We start from the raw sequence: 20017 nt of genomic DNA on the forward strand, positions 1-20017 counted from the left end.
GCTATTCATGTGACATTTAGAAATTTCTCTTGAGATCTTTAAAACACGGCATAGAACTCTGCCTGTAACATGGGAATTTTAGTTTGCTCTCTCAGCAAGAGGTATATTATTTTGGAATCCAGTTCTTAGTAGGAGTAGAAGGAAGGAGGGATGAAATCTTAGTATTTCAAGGTCTGTATAGAAGTCTCACAAGTCCAAGAATGCCACATGACTAAAGAAAAGCACTTCTTTTAAATTTAGCTTTTCTCCAGACTGAGACAATGCTGAGCAATGGCATACGTGGTTTTCCCATGTTTACACAGAACTAAATTCTAAATCCTAATGCCAAGCCATCACAGGTTTCTGTGTTCAAAAGAAGCTGCAAAACTGAACAGTTGCAAGGACTAGATCTATACACTTAATTTTTCTACTGACTTTAGTTATGCATGTCCTGTGCTTGCTTGTAAGACTTGAAAGCTGGTAATTTATTCCTGCTGATATAGCAAGGTTTCAGGGGTAGCTTTGCCTGTGTGCCTTCCCATAAGCTCTCAGATGTCTGTCAGAGGAATTAAACAGAAAATAAAATTTTGCAAGTCCATCTATTAAAAATTAATTTGTAATTGGTGAGTTGCTAAGGTTCCTTTTTTCAAAATGTCAGCAGAGATTAATTAGAATTTTATTTCTGCAAGGTATTGGGATAAAATGTATACTCCATCAAAGAACAAAAACATGGTATTTCGAAAAGTGTTGTCTGAGTAAAAGCCAAAGCAGGATCATTGGAGACATTGTGATAGAAGGATTAAAATTTTGCCTCATTTAATATTAGGACTGCTCATGGACTATGTATGATGCATCCCAAATGGAGGGGACACAGAAATGACAGTGATTTTAATTCTAGGCGTTATGATTTTTAATCATAGAATCAACCGGGCTGAAAAAGACCTCCGAGATCGTCAAGTCCAACCCTTGATCCAACACCACCGTGTTTACTAGACTATGCTGCTCAGTGCCACATCCAGTCTCATTTTAAAAACTTCCAGAGACAGTGAATACACCACCTCCCTGGGCAGGCCATTCCAATGTCTGATCACTCTCTGTAAAAAATTTCTTCCTAATATCCAACTCAAACGTCCCCTGGCAGAGCTTAAGCCCATGCCCTCTTGTCCTGCTGATTGCCTGGGAGAAGAGACCAACCCCCACCTGGCTACAGCCTCCTCTCAGGTAGTTGTAGAGAGTGATGAGGTCTCCCCTGAGCCTCCTCTTTTCCAGACTAAACAACCCCAGCTCCCTCAGCCTCTCCTCACAGGACTTGTGCTCCAGTCCCTTCACCAGCCTCGTTGCTCTTCTCTGGACCCGCTCCAGCACCTCAGTATCCTTCCTGAACTGAGGGGCCCAGAGCTGAACACAGCACTTCAGGTGTGGCCTCACCAGCACTGAGTACAGGGGAAGGATCACTTTCCTGCTCCTGCTGGCCACACTGTTCCTGATCCAGGCCAGGATGCCATTGGCCTTCTTGGCCACCTGGGCACACTGCTGGCTCATGTTCAGCCTCCTGTCAATCCAAACTCCCAAGTTCCTTTCTGCCTGGCTGCTCTCCAGCCACTCTGTGCCCAGCCTGTAGCGCTGCAGGGGGTTGTTGTGGCCAAAGTGCAGGACCCAGCACTTGGCCTTGTTGAACTTCATTCCATCGGAATCAGCCCATCTCTCCAGCCTATCCAGATCCCTCTGCAGAGCCCTCCTGCCTTCCGGCAGGTCAACACTCCCTCCCAACTTGGTGTCATCTGCAAATTTGCTGATGATGGACTCAATCCCCTCATCCACATCATCAGTAAAGATGTTAAACAGGACTGGGCCCAGCACTGATCCCTGGGGGACATCACTAATGACCGGCCGCCAGCTGGATGCAGCCCCGTTCACCAGCACTCTCTGGGCCCGGCCCTCCAGCCAGTTCTTAACCCAGCACAGAGTGTCCCTGTCCAAGCCGTGGGCTGCCACTTTTTCAGGAAAATACTGTGGGAGGCAGTGAAGGCTTTGCTGAAGTCCAGATAGACACATCCGCAGCCTTCCCACTCTTCAAGTAACAATACATACTGGCTGATGAACTCATTTTCGAAAAAAATCATAAAATGGTGAGAAAACATGAGTCTGCAACTTAACCTACTCACTTTCTCCTTCTATTTTTGATAGAATAAACTAATAGGTTTATTCAGTACCTATCCAAATGCAAGCTTCCCTGGATACTCCCTGAATCTTCTAATGGAAGGATCAGTGACCAGGTCCTTATTCATACCATCTAGTCTGACAGATTTTGCAGTGTTTCACCCCAACCTCTTCCTTTTGTGTCTCCCACCAAACAGAAACTGCACACACGTGTGCATGGACACACAGGTGGCCTAATCCAGTTCCTCCTTTCTTGTTGATCAGTCTTGAATTGTGGAACATAGGCATGCTCTCACTCACGTACCTTAAAGATACATTCACATTTGCAGTCCCTTTCAGGTTATGCATAATAACTTTTCACATCCTTTTACACAAATTTAACCCTTGGTCAGATCCTACTCAGCAACCTGCAGTCCTGAGGCTTCTGATCACTCTTGTTGCCCTTCATGCTTTTCTGATGTGAAGAGGTGAGAACAGCCCACTATGTTCAAGTGACAAGAACGCTCTGAACCTACTAATAAATTAATGTTCTTATTATCAGTAAAGTAATATTGGTTTGGCATTTGTTAGAGCAAAACATCAATGATTAAGAGCTGATATTGTAGCCGTGGTTTCGGAGTGCATTAAAAGCATGCTTCATTAATTTTTAATGTGTAAATAAGAACCTCTTATCTGTATAGTATGGCAAACTAAAAGTATAACTGAGATCGATGTGGGTCACTGAGGCAATTAAGTCATGTGCTTGCTAAACCAGAGCCTTCTGACTAAACATCTTCCTGCATCTGTCCTCTACAAGGCATGTGCATTTCCCATCACAGAGATTATCTGAATATATTCAGTGTTGGCCAGCAATTTTCATTGACCTACATAAGTAAAACAGAAGAATAACTCTTAATGTGGAAGCATAGTATTCTTAATAAAACCTAGTAATTATTCTTAATGAGACTGTACAACAGTCACTCTGAGACCTGTGTTTCCCAGGATTGTTCAAGAATGTTTGGTGCTACGTTTCATCATATCATTCCAAAAAGATGAGTAATGGAAACATTTCTGCCAGAGCATGTCCTTATTTATTTACTGTAAGTATTAAGCAAAGTCATAAAGCACTATCCAAGCTGAAAAACTGACACCCACTGACACACAGCATGCTTATCAAAACAAGTAAGCCTCGGTGTACAAAATTGTATTTTGTTCTGTCAGCATTCCAAACACTTTTCTTCCCACTCAGTAGTTTTGTGGCTTTAATCTACAAAAGCTGAAATACTCCTCTTTTTCTTATTAATGGAACACAAGAGCTCTGAGTACATTTAGGAAAACGTCTATTTAACTCTGTCAAGGAACTGCTGAAAAGTTGGCATGGTTCAGTGACTGAAAAACTGTGACTATTGCAATGTAGCCTAAAAGCAGAAGTTCATATAGCACTTCCTCTTCTAGTTGGCTGTTTTGATGCTATCTAATTTAAATATCCTGAAGAACAAGCTCTGTAGCTCCACACAGTGTTTATTTACAAACATCAAACCTCTGAACTGCCCACAGAATACCTAGAGAGTTTTCTAAACGTGGATAAAGTCAACCAACTTTCTGTAATTTTCAAAGGCATTCTTCTTTAATGGGTTTATTTTTCAGGTTATTCAATATTTATTTCTAGGTTATTCAATATTTGGGAGGTCCATCTAAGAATATAACTGACAGTATTCATACTTTTTTGTATGTATATTAGCAAATAGTCCTGACGTTGCATCTTTTGCCCCTTCAGCTAAGTAGGTACAAGCTTCTGCTTGACAAGAGCTCAAATCTGTCTCTTTAAGTAATTTACACAAATAACAGTAAGATCTTAGTAAGATTTTAACAACAAAGACTTTGACAACATCCTAGAGACCATGAAGATGTCAGTCTATTGTCTCAGATCAGAAGACAGAGCCCTTGGCATATAACTGTCCTCATATTTCTGAGCCTCATAATTAGAAAACATATTTGCTTTGGTGTGCAGGCATAGTCATGAATGAGAGCAATTTACTCATAAATACAGTAATGAAAAGGCTCTACTTTATTGTGATATTTTTGTACTGAAATGGTTACCATTTAATCAACGATGATTTGGGATGAGCAATCAATTTTCATGTAATTTATCAAGACAGAAAATATTTCCAAGTTCTGTCCTGCAAGTAGAAGGTATTTTTAAGCCGCAATGTACAGATCACTAACAAATAGATAAAAAAGGCAGAATTTGAAAATAATTTCTTTTACATTGGACTTCCAACAGGAAACAGCTCAAAATATGATGCCTCTTCTGACAGTGACAATTTCAGCTGTACTTTCAGCCGTATTTTAGGGCTGTTTGGATGGCTTTGACTCAGTAACAACTTGGCTGAATGTGATACAAGGCCCTTATAAAAAAAGCTGACGTTTTTTCATTGTAGTCACTAATCACAAAGGACTACAAGCTGAATTGATCACCTATTTCTTTCAGACACAGCCAGGTCAGTACAGACAGAAATAAATTCCTAGGGGGAAGAGAGATGGGAACTTGAATTCCTGTTGCCCAGGATGCTGTATGATTGTAACACACAAACTGATAAAAAACCAGGCTTTTGAAACAAGCAGGTAATTTGTGTGGCACTTAGTGGATCACTTACAGCACTCTGTGTTTATTTCCAAGCAGCCTGGGAACAAAATTCCAAAGTTCAGATGGTAGTCTGCTAGCAAAATATGTAAAAAGGAACAGCTCAAGCACTATAAACACATAAAACAGAGCAGAGTGTCTATAGCTCTCTCTAGTTATAAAATAAAATAAATAAAAGCCTGCAGAGGGCACTGCTAAATGCTACTGCCATCTTAACATACTCTCAGAGCTTATTTATTATGCATCTCAATCCAAACAAGTGCCTACAACGAAGAGACACAGAAGACAGTGTAAGGTTAATATTCACTAATATTATACAAGAAAATCCCAGTGGTTTCTTCTTTGATTTTACTTTGTTCCTTATATCTGTCCAATAAGATACTTGAAAATGTGTTTCACATCTTGGCACCTGTAAGTAAGGACCCTGCTTCTTGGATATAGACTGTAGTCCCATGCTGCAGATGATGTTCAAGAGCCTACCAGACCAGTCTCCTGTCTCCAACATCTATGTTGTCCTTTACTCTTCATTTTCAGACTGAAAACATTCAAACTCAACAGGGGAGTTGACACTGTATATCATAAGCATTAAGGATAACGTACGGTTATAATACGTATAGCAATATAATTCAAGTGCACTTTTGTGAGTTTCAGATTATACAGTAAAGTAGATGTTCACAGAATTCCAGAAACACCTAGTAAAACAAATAGTTTAAGTGCATAACATATGAGAAGTCTAGGTTATCCCATATACCAATGCTTTCCATACTCAAGAGCGGCTATCTCTTCAACTCTTTTGTCCGCAACTCCCATACCCACCTAATAAACTCTAGTTGCACCATGTACCCTATACTTCATATAGGTAGTGTTACCTGGTAAAAACGTCATCACCCCAAAAAAGCTTCATTAATTTCCTTCCACACAAGGCAGCTCCCAGGGTTCTTTGGTCAGTTTGCTCACAGTTAATAAAGAATGTTTTTCCAGCCATATTGGTTTATACTGAAAATTATGTTAGAAAATGTATACCAGAGTCAGTGAGCTCCCTCTGCAATGTTCTGCTTGGAAAGCCACAAAAATAAACTTATTTCCTAAAGCCAAGACATTAAAAATGATTGGTTATTCTGGATGTTTCAGTTCCTAGTATCAGATATCAAAGACTTTCAAGGAATGCAGTTCTCCAGACATATTCAGAAACCACAATGGCTTTTGGCAAAGTAATTGTGTGCACAAAGCAAATACTTCAGTGGTAAGGTATTCATGAAACTATGAGCATATTCACCAGTCAGCGAAACCCAGAAAATAAAGTCTGAAACAACAGACTGCATTTCTAAGGATGTTCTCATTGATGTAGAGGATGTTTTAAAAATCAACCCTACTGAACTTATAGCAGTTATGAAAACCAAACTGAAGCCCTCAGGGCTGTAAAATCCAAAGAGCTCAGATTTTCTACAAATGTTGTGCTGGCTAAGTTAAGTCTGATAGATCATGGCTTTGGAACATATCTTTATTGACATTGACAATGATTAATCCACTAAATGATACATGTTGCTTTCAGAACTGTCAAATATTTTTCTCCCCTTTTATCTGGTTTTGTATATTATGTATGGCAGTTAATGCTTGGAAAGAGCTCTGCTATGATTTCCCCTTCTGTTTTCTCAGAGACAAATAAACAAAACAAAGTATTTTGGGCCTAAATTTATTTGATTTCTAACCTAACTAAAACACAACTACAACTTTATAGTAGTATTTGTATGCACACATATTTTCACTCTAAAATTCACTAGTAAATTTACTTGTATATTTCATGTTTTGGGTTCTTAAACACCCAGCAAAAGCTACTTTTGAGTAATAGATACCTCCCAAAAATTTAGAATGAAAAGATGTCAGTTGTTTGGTTCATTCACTGAAAAAAAACCACTAGAAACATTATTGCAAAACACTACGGAAAAACTTAGGAAACTGGGTTCTAACAGTACTGAATTATACTGCTGATTAGTTATAAACAAGGGTTCAGTGAGAAACTAAAACAGTACTGTGTTACTTGTGTGAAATGGACAATACACTATAAAATGAATGGTGAGTATTTACATGTTATTAGAGAATTATCTGAAACCCATAATTATTAATTGCATTGCCTTATAAGTTAACAAATGGCAAATAATGTTGCCAAATAAATTTGTGACCCCTTGTGAGTGAATGGTTCCTAGCTTTTTACTGTATTTAAATATAGCCCGGTATACAAAATAATTTTTAAAATCAACAGAAAGTAAATATAAACATTAGGACTAAGAACTGTACTGTACTCTATTCCAGAATTATTGCTTTTGCCCCAGTACTTCAGGTCATCTACTGTAACTAAGCACAAATTACTGAGTTCAATTTTGCAGTAGCAATAGAATAAACTGTTCTCCTCCTTCTTCCTAAACAGTTTCTTTCATGAGTACTCCTTGTACTCCTTCCATCTCTCTTGGCTGTATTCAGAAAATGTCTGAAATAATCAGAGTGACTTTTCTTTTTATTAATTGCAACTGGCTAGCCTTAACATTTAATCCATTTATTTTATTTATTTAATTTTTATTTTATTTTTAAAATACATAAGATTTTCCTATTGTGTTATAAGAAATAATTTTCCTTTTATTGGGTTCTTTTTTAAAATTTCTAATACTATTATTTTGATATTTGTTTACATTTCATCGTTAAGGATGTTAACAAACATTATAATTCACTCTCTGAGATAACCTCTGTGGGCCGTCTGTGGGAAAGTAAGTTGAGTATTTGCCCTACCTTGTCCTGTTTATATGGAACTGTTCTCAGTGTAAAAGTCCATTTTGTTGGTTCAAAGGATGATAAAATGCGCAGTTTAAATAAGAGGTTAATGCAATCTTCACACTTATGAGCAGAAATCTGCAAGGTAAAAGACTCATTTGTTCCATAACCACTTTTAAGAAGTGAAGATAACTTAATAAAGACATTGTAATGCACAAAACACATGTGCTTATGCACTGTCACACCCTTTCTGGGTTTACATGACATAATGCCTGCATCTTTAAGCAGCATGACAAAAACTTAATGACACTGACCACGGCCATGCCTCACTAAGAGTCTGTCAGTTGTTTGTTGGTTTTGTTTGTTTTTGTTCGTTTTTTTTTGGTTTGTTTTGGGATTTTGTTTTTGGTTTTGTTTTTTTTTACTTTGAGCTATGTTGATGGTAGTGACAATAGTGAGTGGAGAAGTCACTGTTTTTTTAAATTTAACAGGCAAGGACTGATCCTCCATCACTGCTCATGGAACAGCTGCAGATAAAACATTTCGGGAGAACTAGCTGCAGAACCTAAATGACAGCTCATGGCAATAGCTGCACATCAACACCAGGAGTCTTAACAGTGGCAACTACACAGAATAGGTACTCTCGTCTAACACCTTCATTCTCAATCTACTTTTGCCACCAGCAGTGTCTCCTCCTTCCTTTCACTAGCTGGCTAAAAGCAGGACTAAGTATTTAGGTTTAGACATTTCAATGTTCCTAGATGTTCCCACAGCTCTGCATGAGCTCTTCCTTCCTAGGACACAGCTATCTCAAGAATGCAGTTTCCAAAACAACACAACTGTCACTGAATAGGCAGCTGCAAGCAAGTCTTATCTTCAGCTAGGTGAACTTGATGACAACTGACAAGTGGACCTTTGTGCATAAAGGGCTTTCAAAATTCTCTTGAGCTTTGTTATCATAGTCTTGCTGCTATATCCTGTAATCGTGCCTTGGTAGCCACTGCCAGATCTACTCAAGAAATTCCCTGAGCTTGGTGTACTGCACGCATTTATTTCTACACAACTTTTGTGTCCCAGGGTATTATGAGTTACATTCCCATACCACAACACTGAGAAATATGCTTTTGTAGTCAAGTACAAACAGCCTATTATTAGAAAAAGTCAATTATTACCACATTACCATTCTAGGCACGTTTTTGATTCAGCCTACAAAAATGTATCAAAAACATCACACAGTTTAGGTTGCATTCGTGTTATTGATGTGTGGATTTCGATAATCACACTTTTAATGACATGCTGCTACCAACATTACTTTTCATTTCAAACATGTACTCTCATGTCTCTTCACGGAGAAAAGAACAGCAGCCATCCAAAGCTGACAAGGGCTCCAGTCTTTACTCTTACAAAAAAAAAACCAGCAATCCAGTTGCTATTAAGAGCAGTACCTGTTTCTTTCAATGCTGCTCCCAGCACACAAACTGGCATTGATCTTCACGCACCAACAACATGACTTTAAAGTATGTTTGCCTCTTATATGAACGTTAGGATGCTGCAGCATTAACTAAGGAAGGTAAAAAGAAGTACGAAAGGCATGCAGGTCCCTTACTAACTGTTCCATGGATTTTCTTTGACAAATTTTTCTGTACTTTCATGAAGTAGGATGAACTCGGCAAGATGCAATTAATCCAGGAGAAGGATGATTCTGGAGTTGTAACTATTCTTCAGGATGTATTTTGTGTCATTTGTTTCATAATCTGAGAAATACAAGGGCAGTCAATAACATGAGATGATGCCACACTTCTAATATAATTTCCATATCCTAGTTTACCAGGCTAGCTGTCAAAAAGGATTCAGGGAAGAGACTATAGCAAGGAGGGTGTTTGTAGAAGCCCAGGTTGGCATATATCTGAAAGCAGGGAATTTGATTGCAGGGCATTTTCAAGTTGCACAGTTAAAAGCATAAGCTATGAAATATCTTGCTGTTTTGTTCCTTTACTACATTTTTTTTCCAAGGTTTACAACCATTACAGTTTGGTCTGAATTCTAACAGATATGGATATGGATTCTAACAGATATGGATTCTCTTTTTGTGTTCAGATAAAAATATTTCAGATGGGGCACAGTATTCATATGGTAAGAACAATTTATTACCAAAAAGCTGTTAGAAGAAAGCAGGCCTTAGATGTGGGGACAGACCATGTTCTCTGAAGGGCACTGGGTAATTTACATGCAGTGAGACCTGTTTCCAGATAGCTCAGTCCAGAGGAACTCCTCTAACAGACAGTGCTGGGGGACTGGTTCACAAAACTTTTCTACTTATGTCTAGCAATACCTATTTCTAACACAAGCACTGCCCTTGCAACAGCATAGAGATCTTACCTTTAGTTCTCTTCCATTTCATTTCCCAAGAGAGATACTAACTAGCCTTATTCACCACCTCTAAAGCTGTAGCTTTAGTTTCTATTTCTACTTATCATCCTTCACACCACATGCTCCTACTGTCTCTGTACGTGCAAATAAAAGCATCTGGGCAATCATGGAAACAAGACTAAGTAACAGGCCTTGGATAAAAATAACTCAGAGCAGAACACTGATCCAAGTCATCACTTGGGACGAAGGTCTGTGCCTGCCCCTTGGCAGACGCTCGATGCCAGGTACACACTCTGCATGAACTGTGCCCTGGGCTCACCCTGCCCCGATACAGCTCATGCCAGGCCTTCCCCACACAGAGTCCATAGTAGTCACAGAATGGCGTGGGTTGGAAAGGACCTAAGAGATCACCTCATTTCAACCCCCCTGCCACAAGCAGGGACACCTTCCACTACACCAGGCTGGTCACAGCCCCATCCGGCCTGGCCTTGAACATTTCCAGGAATGGAGATCCACAACTTCTCCAGGCGGCCTGTACCAGTGCCTCACCACCCTCGCAGCAGAGATATTTTTCCTGTATACCTACTCTGAACCTGTTCTCTCCTGGAATCCATTCCTCTTGTCCTGTCCCACCCTTGCTCCCCCTCCCTCTCCCCTCCGCTTCCATGTCCCCCGGTTCCCCTTCCCTCTATACCAGCTCCTCTCTCTCCTCGCACCTCCTCCTTCTGCTCCTTTTCCTCCTTCCATTCCCATTCCCCTCCCTCTCTCCGTCTCCCTCTCTCCGTCTCCCTCTCTCCGTCTCCCTCTCTCCGTCTCCCTCTCTCCGTCTCCCTCTCTCCCTCCCGCGCACGCGCCCCCGCGTACCCCCGACTCCGGGCGCGCCTTTTCCGCCCGGAGCAGTGACGTGTACATACCTGACGTCACTTCCGCGCGGCGTGGCCCCGCCCGCTCCGCGCCACCGCCCGGGACCTGGAACAGGGTACGGGGGGGAGGAGCGGGAAGGGGAAGGGGAGGAGGAGGAGGAGGAGCAAGAGGAGCAGCGGTCGGAGATGGCGGCCGGGCCCTCGGCGGCGACACCGACCCGGAGCGCGGGCGGGCGAGGCACCCGCGGCAGGGCAGAGCCGCCGCTGCCGCCGCCGCAGCGCCGCGTTGCCCGCTCGGAGCAGTGACTGGCCGACCCGGCCCCCCGCGCCGCCTCCCGCCGGCCCGCCCGGCCCTCCTGCCAGCCCGGACTCGCCTGCCGCCCGGCACTGGCGGCCCCAGCACCGGGCAGGCCTCGGGTCGCGTCTGCGGCCGTCCCGCCCCGCGCCCGTACCCCTGCCCGTGCCCGAGGTTATGTGCGATCGGCCGCCCAGCCTGCCCCGCTCCCTCGGCTGATGGCCCCGCTGCCCCCCGCCTAGGGCACACAGGCTGACCGCCCGCGCCTGGGGCACGGCGACATCCACAGCCATGTATTTCCTCAGCGGCTGGCCTAAGAGGCTGCTGTGTCCTCTGGAGTCTCTGGAGCGACCGCTTCACATCCAGACGGATCCCCAGAGAGCTTTCTTCGCAGTTTTGTCCCCGTCTCAGCTGAGCATCTGGTACTGCAGAGTAAGTATCCATCGGTTTGTCAGCTCTCGGACCCTGCACCCCCAGCTGAAAAGCCCTCTTGTCTGTTAATTCTTTTTGTTGTTCTTCCAGACACGCTTGTAAAATTTGAGATTAAATTGATAGCATACTTCATTATTTATGAAGTAGTGATTAAGCTACGATGTTTACTGACAGCAATGTGGCGTTAAGAAAATATGCAACATCAGTCTACTTGCAGTTAACACCTGTTATGCCTGAAAAATGAAACTTCCAACCAACTTTTATTTTTCTTTAACACTAAATAGGGCTTATGGTTAACGTAAGGAGTGTTTGTAGCAATTTTTTTTGGTTTTTTTTGCAAATATACTTCATGTCTTCTGCCGTTTCAGGTTCTGTGTTTTATATAGAAAACATAGGAATGTAGGAGATATGAAATAGTTTTTGTAAAGCACAGAACAAACTCACTACTCAGAAAGTTATAACGCAGAAGTTCACAAACCTTTATGGAAAGGTTTGAAAGTTTTGTTGCCCTAACAGAAGACTTGTCATGGCTTTTGCATGGAAGTTGTTGCTGCAGCAACATCCAGTTTTAAGACTGTGTGAATAATTGACATTAAGTGCCCTACTCTTAATTCACATTGTGTTAATGTGAATATGGCTTGTCAGTTTGATTTGATGCATCAGTGAAACAACTGTGATACTGACTTTGAATTTTGATGCTGAATCCTTTTAAATACTGCCTAGATTAGACCCTAAATCTCTCTATAAATATCTCCAGTTCCAGGTAATGTAGAGTTCATCTCAGATTACCCGGGAAAAACAACAATCCAGCTTTAGAAGTCTGATACTGGAAGATGTCAAATAATAGTCATAACTTTAAAAATCTCATTTTAAGTTATGCTGAGATTTCATCACATTACGTTTTATTGTGCTCTGCATGGCTGTTCCTTAGTTCCTGGCTGAGGTGCTGATGCTGTTTTTGGAACCTAGGCAGGTATCCTGCTAGTAACTGTGCTGTGGGAACATCATCATGTGGCCTCTGTTTCCTTAGGTTCGTTGCACACTTGTGTATAAACTGTACACTTTTCCAGCTTTTGCCAGTTTTTGAACATGTAGCAGTAGTTTGTCAGCAGAGCACAATGGATCTTTTCCGGGAAAATATATAAAGAACCCCAAGAGGCATGTGGAATGCTTCTCAAGATGTGTGCTGTTGTCTAGAACGTAGTTTAGTTTATGGTCTGCTCCCAAGGACGAGGTTCCTTAACTCACATGCTTGGACTTGTTTTGAAATGTTAAACATCGTATGATTGGCTACAGACAGAGGACTAGAAGAATTCACTTACTGCAGAAGAATTCAGTAAACTCACAGGCCGTTTACATTTTTAAAATAGATTTTGATTCGGTTTGTAGTGGGTGCTTTTGAGGAAGGTGCTGACTTTGCCAGGCTTGACCACTGACTGCTCTTAAACTAAAAAACGTGTCTCACTGCCTCTGTGGATAACTGGCTGTTAGGAAAAACCTGTAAGAATAAAGATTTTGGTCAAGGGCATTTTTAAAAAGAATTTCTTCCATTATTTTTCTGTATATAGCTAGGGTTTTGTTTGCTTGTTTTATTTGGGTCGAGGGTTTTTGTAGTTTTTTTTTTTTTCTTTGGTTGTTGAACTTCTATAAAATAAAATTACTGCATTCTAGAAAATGCTTTCATTTGTCAAAAGTATCTTCTTTGAAACAAGGATAAGTTCTAGTCGGGTTGAACTAACTCAATTTCTTGAAGTAGAAAAGCCTTCAGGCTGATGTTCTTGTTAAGGCTTGTTACTATCAGCTATGTATGAGAGGTTTCATATAAGAATGAGGTGGTGAGACAGGGAAAGTTCTGGTTTGAGTTTTTCAAAAACAAGGACCCCTTTGAAATACTTTCAGGTGTATGAGCTTACATTCAGTGTGTATATTTTTGAAAGTGACGTAGTAATGTTTAAAACTCCCATTTCATCTACTGTATGCTAAGAACTAGTGGAACTAAGGAAAGTTTGTCCCAAAGCATGGATTATTTTCTGTTTGGGAATTAATATAGGTATTAATATTAGAAACTGGGATGAGTAGTGTTGGTAAAAAACAGATGGAATTCTGTTAGTGTTTTTGAACCAAAAAGTCCTATTTTACATGTTGTGAGAGATTGGATTGTGTATCGAGAAGATCTGTGACCAGTAGTGAATGTTTTTAGTCATGCACCACTATAGGTGAAAGCTCATAGAACACAGACCCCCCTAATATGTTTACATTTATTTATAAATTACATGCATGTGCTGCTGTACCACTATGCACATTATTAGACATACACAACATAGTCTGGTCTCTTCTACTCTATTTCAGTTGGACGGGACCTATAGTGGTCACTTAGTCCCACTACCCAACCAGTTCTGGGCTGACTAGCAGTTAAATCATGTTATTAAGAACTGGTAGACTCAGGATATCAGCCACTTCTCCTGGATGCCTGTTCCAGGTTTTAAAAGGAAGGAAAAAGAAAAAGAAAAAAGAATGAGGTAAAGCCAAAATAAGCACATTTTAAAATTTTAACTTTATTTTATATATTAATGATGCAAAAAATCCTTTTATGGTCCCCAGTGGATTATATTAAGTACACCCCTCTTTGGAGACCTCTATTTCGAGTGTTTTTCTTAAATCAGAAGTTTTAGGCCTATGTACCTCAGAAAATTTCTTGACCATAAGAGCCAATGAAACTCTTCTCATTGACAACATTGGAAAGCTTGTCAAACGTTTTCATTCTGGTAATATTAAGTACTTAGATGCTTGAAATGAGAAATATCAATTAACAGAAGAAACTTTATGAAATGCTAAAATGAGGTAATTGATGTTTAATAGATTGACTTGGGAACTAAAGATGAGGTTTCACAAGGCAACTGTGCAGTCGTAAGTGTCACGATCTTTCCTGCTCACACCTCTGTTTTATTAGATTTTGTGGTGGACTAGTGATGTCTTTTTTACAGACCTGTTAAGCTTAATAAAAAAATAGAAGCCTGCTTTTTTTTAGCTCATGAATGGATCAAAGGAGCATAGTAGTTGGCTCGTCTACACTGTTACTCCTTTGACAGTTGTGGCTTTAATTTTAAATTGGTTTGGTTATCTCTTGAATTCTAGATATTCACCCACAGAGCTCTAGGATATTAAGGAAAGATGTATGCAGCTAAGGAAAAAGGTGTCATAAATGCGTAGAGTTTTATGCCTAACCCTTGAAAAGTGAATTGTGCACAACAAGAATAGTCTGCTGACGTAGCTGTATGTATAAATATAGTTCAGCATTTCCTTTCTTTAATTTTAACAAACTGGTGACAATGACAGGAATAAGTACTGCCATTGAATATTTAATGAAACTCCTGTAGGTTGTTGGATTATCTGCTATGACTCTGCCAGTCAAAACCAGTTTTGTAAACTCTTTGAAGCCAAGAGTAGCTTGCCCCAACTACTTATTTGGAGGAGGTTTTCTTGATTACCTGTGCTTCTCAGCTTATGATTTACGCTTACCCTTGTTTTCTAAAATTGTGTTGTGTTTTTTTCTTGGTGATGTTCTGATGTTGAGTCAGATCACCCTAATGAACTGAAATAGGTGTATGGGAAAGCATGCACGTCAGAATCCTGGATTGTCAAATAATTAATATTCATTCTAAATGCTGAATAAGTCAATATTCAGACAGCTCTCTTAGGTCACTGTTATGTGCTTTTCAGTGTCTAGTTGTTTCTGTATTAGAGTTGAACTTGTTACATGTTTTAAATCCAAACGTATGTGTTGGTTAAGCAAGTAGGACAAAACAGGGAGCTGTGTTCAATTACCTGGAATTTTGCCACGCTATAAAATGAATTACTTTTGACACCAGTGTATATAGTTCGTAAGATATATGAAGAAATACATTTGCAGTTGTTTTTGTAGGGGTTTGTTTTTTTTTTTTTTAAATTATAGGTGGCCATTAAAAGAAATGTTTTCACTGTGCTTTCAAGTTTATGTTTTAATCTCAGAACTGTAAGCAGAATTTAAAGAATTATTGTGTATGGCATTTTCTTAGATAGAATTGTATACAACCTTTGTAGGATTTTTCTCTGGAATTTGACTGCAGAATGGGACAACAGATATCTTGATAATGATGTAAGTGTTGTGTTGGTTGCATGGTTTGAACAATATGACAGATAGTATCAGTGCAAGTTAAGATGGTTTGCCTCTTCTGCTGTGTTTTTTCCTTAGTAGTTTAACCCACGAGATGCTAATCTCTTACTGATACCCTTGAGACATTGGCCTGAGAAGGTAATTTCTTTTTGTATGTCAGTAACAGTAGTTGTTCTGTTGCTTCTATTGTAAAGATACATATGTGATTACAGAATGAAGAAAATTAGAAATACCTATTACACTGATGGATTTATCATAAGAAATGTAAACTGTCATGTGGTTATTCAGTAGAACTACCAGCTTTTCACTGTCTCTTTTATTAATATAAACCTAGTATTATATGACCTCTGAAAGACGTGTCAGAATTACATGCGTGAATTAAAAAGCGTCCTCAGTTACGAGTTTTGACTGTCCAGTTAGTTGCACATAACAGAGCAGCAAAGATGTATAGAATATGTCCTTGCTTTTTGGCAGCATTTTTGTGCTGTAGATTAACTGAAGACTTTCTCGTGGGAGAGGTAGTTATTGACAATTCTGATGCACTTTGATTCTTAACTATTTCACACTATCTATGAAGCACAGTATTGGGAACTGTGTCTGCTGTGTTTGTTACATGGGTACTGTGTTAATTCTAAGCTGTCGAAATGCTTTCAAAATTCAGTTAAAGGAGTTAAGTTTCTGCTTGTATCTCTGTTACTGACTAAATGGCCTTTCTTAGTCTTTTTTTTTCCCTTCGTGTCCTGAATAATTTTTCTGTTACTTATGTTACATCCATGCTTTTCTTTCTCCATTTAACCTTTCTGGTTTATTTATAATCCTGCAAAGCTTCAGCATTTAAAGTGGAGCATGGACCATGTAATAATGAAAAAAAGCTGTCAGTGTCACCTGGCTTTTGTTCTGTATTCCCCCACAGTTGTTTTTGTCACTTAAATCACATGCTCATCCAAACAGCATGTTTTTGATTTTTGTCTTGTGCCTGCAGCTTAATGAAACATTGAAACATTTGTTTTATAAAACTAAACAGGGCAATGTGTTTTTGAAAGGAACTGCTTCTTAGGTCTAAATGAGGTGGATTTTTGATGTCTAGGGTAATATATTGTTAGAGAATGAGAATATTGGAGTCTTAACAGTTATCCACAGCCATGCAAGTTCTTGTATTATCTTACCTTAAGAAACCCAAACCTGTACATAAGACCAGGTTCCATATGTGCTGTTGTTTACTTTTGAAACTTAGTCCAGTAGTTTTCCATTGTATTTGCTGACCTACTTAAGTTCTGAAATCCACTACATGCACAGTTTGTCATTAACCTGCAACAGTCAAACCAGTGAATCTCAATTAGGGAAAATTTTTTTTTCATTCATTTATGTTCTGTCAAAGGAACAATAATTGTACCTCTCTGCATTTGGGTTAACATATAATTTTCTGTAATTCCTTTTAAAAATCTCAGTTAGGACAGACACTTGCTCATAGGATGGCTGCGGTTCAAGTCTATTCAAGGCTACTTACCCTCTTTAAAGAGGGCCTGTTCAGAGCAACATTCCATCTTAGTTTAGGGTTTAAGTGATTACTTGATTTGCATTTACATAAAATGTGGTAGAATGGCTGTGTTTAGATAGTGAATTGGTAATATCCCATATCTAAACTCACTAAGTGAATTTTTTGCAGGGTTTGTATACCGTGATAGATTTTCTTTTTTTTTTTTTTTTGTAAAAACTGTTTTATGTGGTTCAGTGTTCTGAGATTAGTTATGCTGCTAATAGAATCACAGATTATGCCAAGGTGGAAGGGACCCACAAGGGTCATCGAGTCCAGGACAGGGTACCCCAAGAGTCACACGTGCCTGAGAGTGTAATTCAAATGCTTCTTGAACTTTGCAAGGCTTGGTGCTGTGACCACTTCCCTGATGAGCCTGTTCCCATGCACAACCACCCTCTGGGGGAAGAACCTTTTTCTAATATCCAACCTAAACCTCCCCTGACACAACTTCAGGCCGTTTCCTTGGGTCCTGTCACTGGTCACCACAGAGAAGAGATCAGTGCCTGCCTCTTCTCTTCCCCTCAGGAGGAAGTTGTAACTGCAGTGAGGTGTTCCCTCAGTCTCCTCTTCTCCAGGCTGAACACACCAAGTGACCTCAGCCATTCCTCACACGGCTTCCCCTCAAGGCCCTTCACCATCTTCATTGCCCTCCTTTGGACACTCTCTAACAGCTTAATATCTTTTTCATATTGTGATGCCCCAAAACTGCACACAGTATTCGAGGTGAGGCTGCCCCAGTGCAGAGCAGAGTGGGACAATCCCCTCCCTCGACCGGCTGGTGATGCTTTGCCTGATACTCCCACCCCCGGACACGGTTGGCCCTCCTGGCTGCCAGGGAACTGCTGACTCACATTCAATTTGCCATCGACCAGGACACCCAGGATCATGTCCCTTTCTGCAGAGCTGCTCTCCAGCCTCTCATTCCCCAGCCTATGCAAACATCCAGGGTTGCCCCATCCCAGGTACAGAATCCAGCGCTCTCCCTTGTTAAACTTGATACAGTTCATGATTGCCCAGTCTTCCAGTTTGTCGAGGTCTCTCTGCAGGGCCTCTCTGCCTTAGAGGGAGTCAACAGCTCTTCCGAGTTTTGTGTCATCTTCAGACTTGATTAGTATCCCTTCCAGTCCTTTGTGCAAATCATTTATGAAGACGTCGAAGAGCACAGGGCCCAAGATGGAACCTTGTGGAATCCCACTAGTGACAAGACCCTTTGTGCTTGACCTGTGAGACAATTGCTCATCCACTTCATGATGTGTTTGTTTATCCAACTGTGTGCTGCACATTTTGATACTAAAGAAATGGTAAAGATGTTGTATTTGGCCAGAAAGAATTAAGTGAAATAGTAACAATTTCATATTCTTTCATTATGGGTTTGACTGCTGTCCTGTGTGTTTTATGTTGGTTTTTTTAATTGTTTACATAGGTATTTTGTCCTTATGTTGGTGCAGAGCTCATCTTTCATAGTGGAAAGTCCAGAGGGATTCTTAATGTACAAAAACATTAGTAATAGTACTGAAAAATTATAATGAAACAGATATGTCTTTTTAGGTAGTTTGAGTTTAGGTGTCTTTGTTGATGAAGCTGTCTTGCTACCTACTGTTTACAGGTAGTGCAATTCCTCTTTTGTCGTCTAAAACACGTTTGCTTTCAGCTGTCTCTTTTAAATGTTGTCATAATCACATGTCAGTAAGAGGGAGATGTGTTTAATGCTGGAGAGACATTGTTGTGAAACATAAAAATGTTGGTGCAAGAACTGTGGAACATACTCTTGTGAAGAGATAGCCAAGGTGTCTCACTGATGGAAGGAGATAAAATATATTTAACTGTGAGAAAAAGTTCTATTTTTCAGTAGTATTAATTAGAGCACTGGAGAGTTTGTTTATTCTTCAGTAATGATAATACTATATTATTTCTAAGACTATATTTTCTATTTTTCTTTTCACCATTTTTGTTATCCCATGGCCATCTACCACCACAGTTCTGTTTGTGAGTGGCAGCTTCTGTTTTGCCTGACCTTACATTCCTCCTGAGAGACAAAATGTACTACATCAAAATGCTGGATTTTCTCCACAGCAGATTTTAAAATGCCAGATATGCTTCATATCTATTTTAGGAAGCCTTTGCTAGTGTTAAATTGCAATTTGAATTAAGACTTACTCAGGTCTGTCTTTCTTAGTTTTCTGTTCTTTCTTCCTTAACAACTGAAGATGTTTACTTCTTCCTGTAGACAAATTATTTACTTCTTTTTAATAAATTCTTTATTTTTTAGGTCATTTGCTATGTTTATGGAATCCAATTTCTCCTAAAGTTGTAGCTCTAACCTTAATATTTGAGAAAATGGATTTTAATCATTTTGAAGGAGGAGGAGTATTGTATTTGCTTATTTGAGAAAGTGGGCATAAGTCATTAGCTGAGCTTAACTAGGCTTCTTTATCCTTTTAGTAGTTGCATGCAGAAGTGTGAAGAGGGGAAAACTGTGGAGTTTTCATGAAACTGATATGGAGAGTTAGTTGTTTTTTCTAACAGAATTAAATGTAAACATTTAGGAAAAATTCTGTTCAATAGAATCTAAACCTATTGTTTCTATTCAGACTATGAATTAAATATGTAAAACTAACCCAAATATTGCACCAACTAAGCCCTGCTTGGTGGTGTTTTTTTTTTTTTTTTTTTTTTTTTTTTTTTTTTTTTTTTTTTTTTTTTTTTTTTTTTTTTTTTTTTTTTTTTTTTTTTTTTTTTTTTTTTTTTTTTTTTTTTTTTTTTTTTTTTTTTTTTTTTTTTTTTTTTTTTTTTTTTTTTTTTTTTTTTTTTTTTTTTTTTTTTTTTTTTTTTTTTTTTTTTT

General features: G+C 39.5%; 1 protein-coding gene and 1 long non-coding RNA gene across 6 annotated transcripts in view; one reads left to right on the plus strand and one right to left on the minus strand.

The window, feature by feature from the left end:
• Positions 1 to 4937: 4937 nt before the first annotated feature.
• On the minus strand, positions 4938 to 10227 carry LOC114056139. The gene is made up of 4 exons (XR_003570924.1): positions 9905 to 10227; positions 7544 to 7663; positions 5632 to 5758; positions 4938 to 5331 (listed from the first exon to the last, which is right to left on the minus strand). It is a non-coding gene; the product is annotated as an uncharacterized LOC114056139 (long non-coding RNA).
• Positions 10228 to 11250: 1023 nt separating this feature from the next.
• Positions 11251 to 20017, plus strand: part of RIC1 (RIC1 homolog, RAB6A GEF complex partner 1) — a 48154-nt gene continuing 39387 nt past the window's right edge. For all 5 annotated transcript variants that reach the window (XM_027881037.1, XM_027881040.1, XM_027881039.1 and 2 more), the window contains exon 1: positions 11251 to 11485. In XM_027881037.1, the coding sequence (XP_027736838.1) occupies positions 11345 to 11485 (141 nt within the window). In that variant the 5' untranslated portion in view covers positions 11251 to 11344. The remainder of the gene's footprint in view (positions 11486 to 20017) is intronic.

The sequence above is a fragment of the Empidonax traillii genome, unplaced genomic scaffold (assembly GCF_003031625.1).
Source record: "Empidonax traillii isolate 1590-97213 ecotype Southwest subspecies unplaced genomic scaffold, ASM303162v1 scaffold83:size2986645, whole genome shotgun sequence".
Classification (NCBI taxonomy): domain Eukaryota; kingdom Metazoa; phylum Chordata; class Aves; order Passeriformes; family Tyrannidae; genus Empidonax; species Empidonax traillii.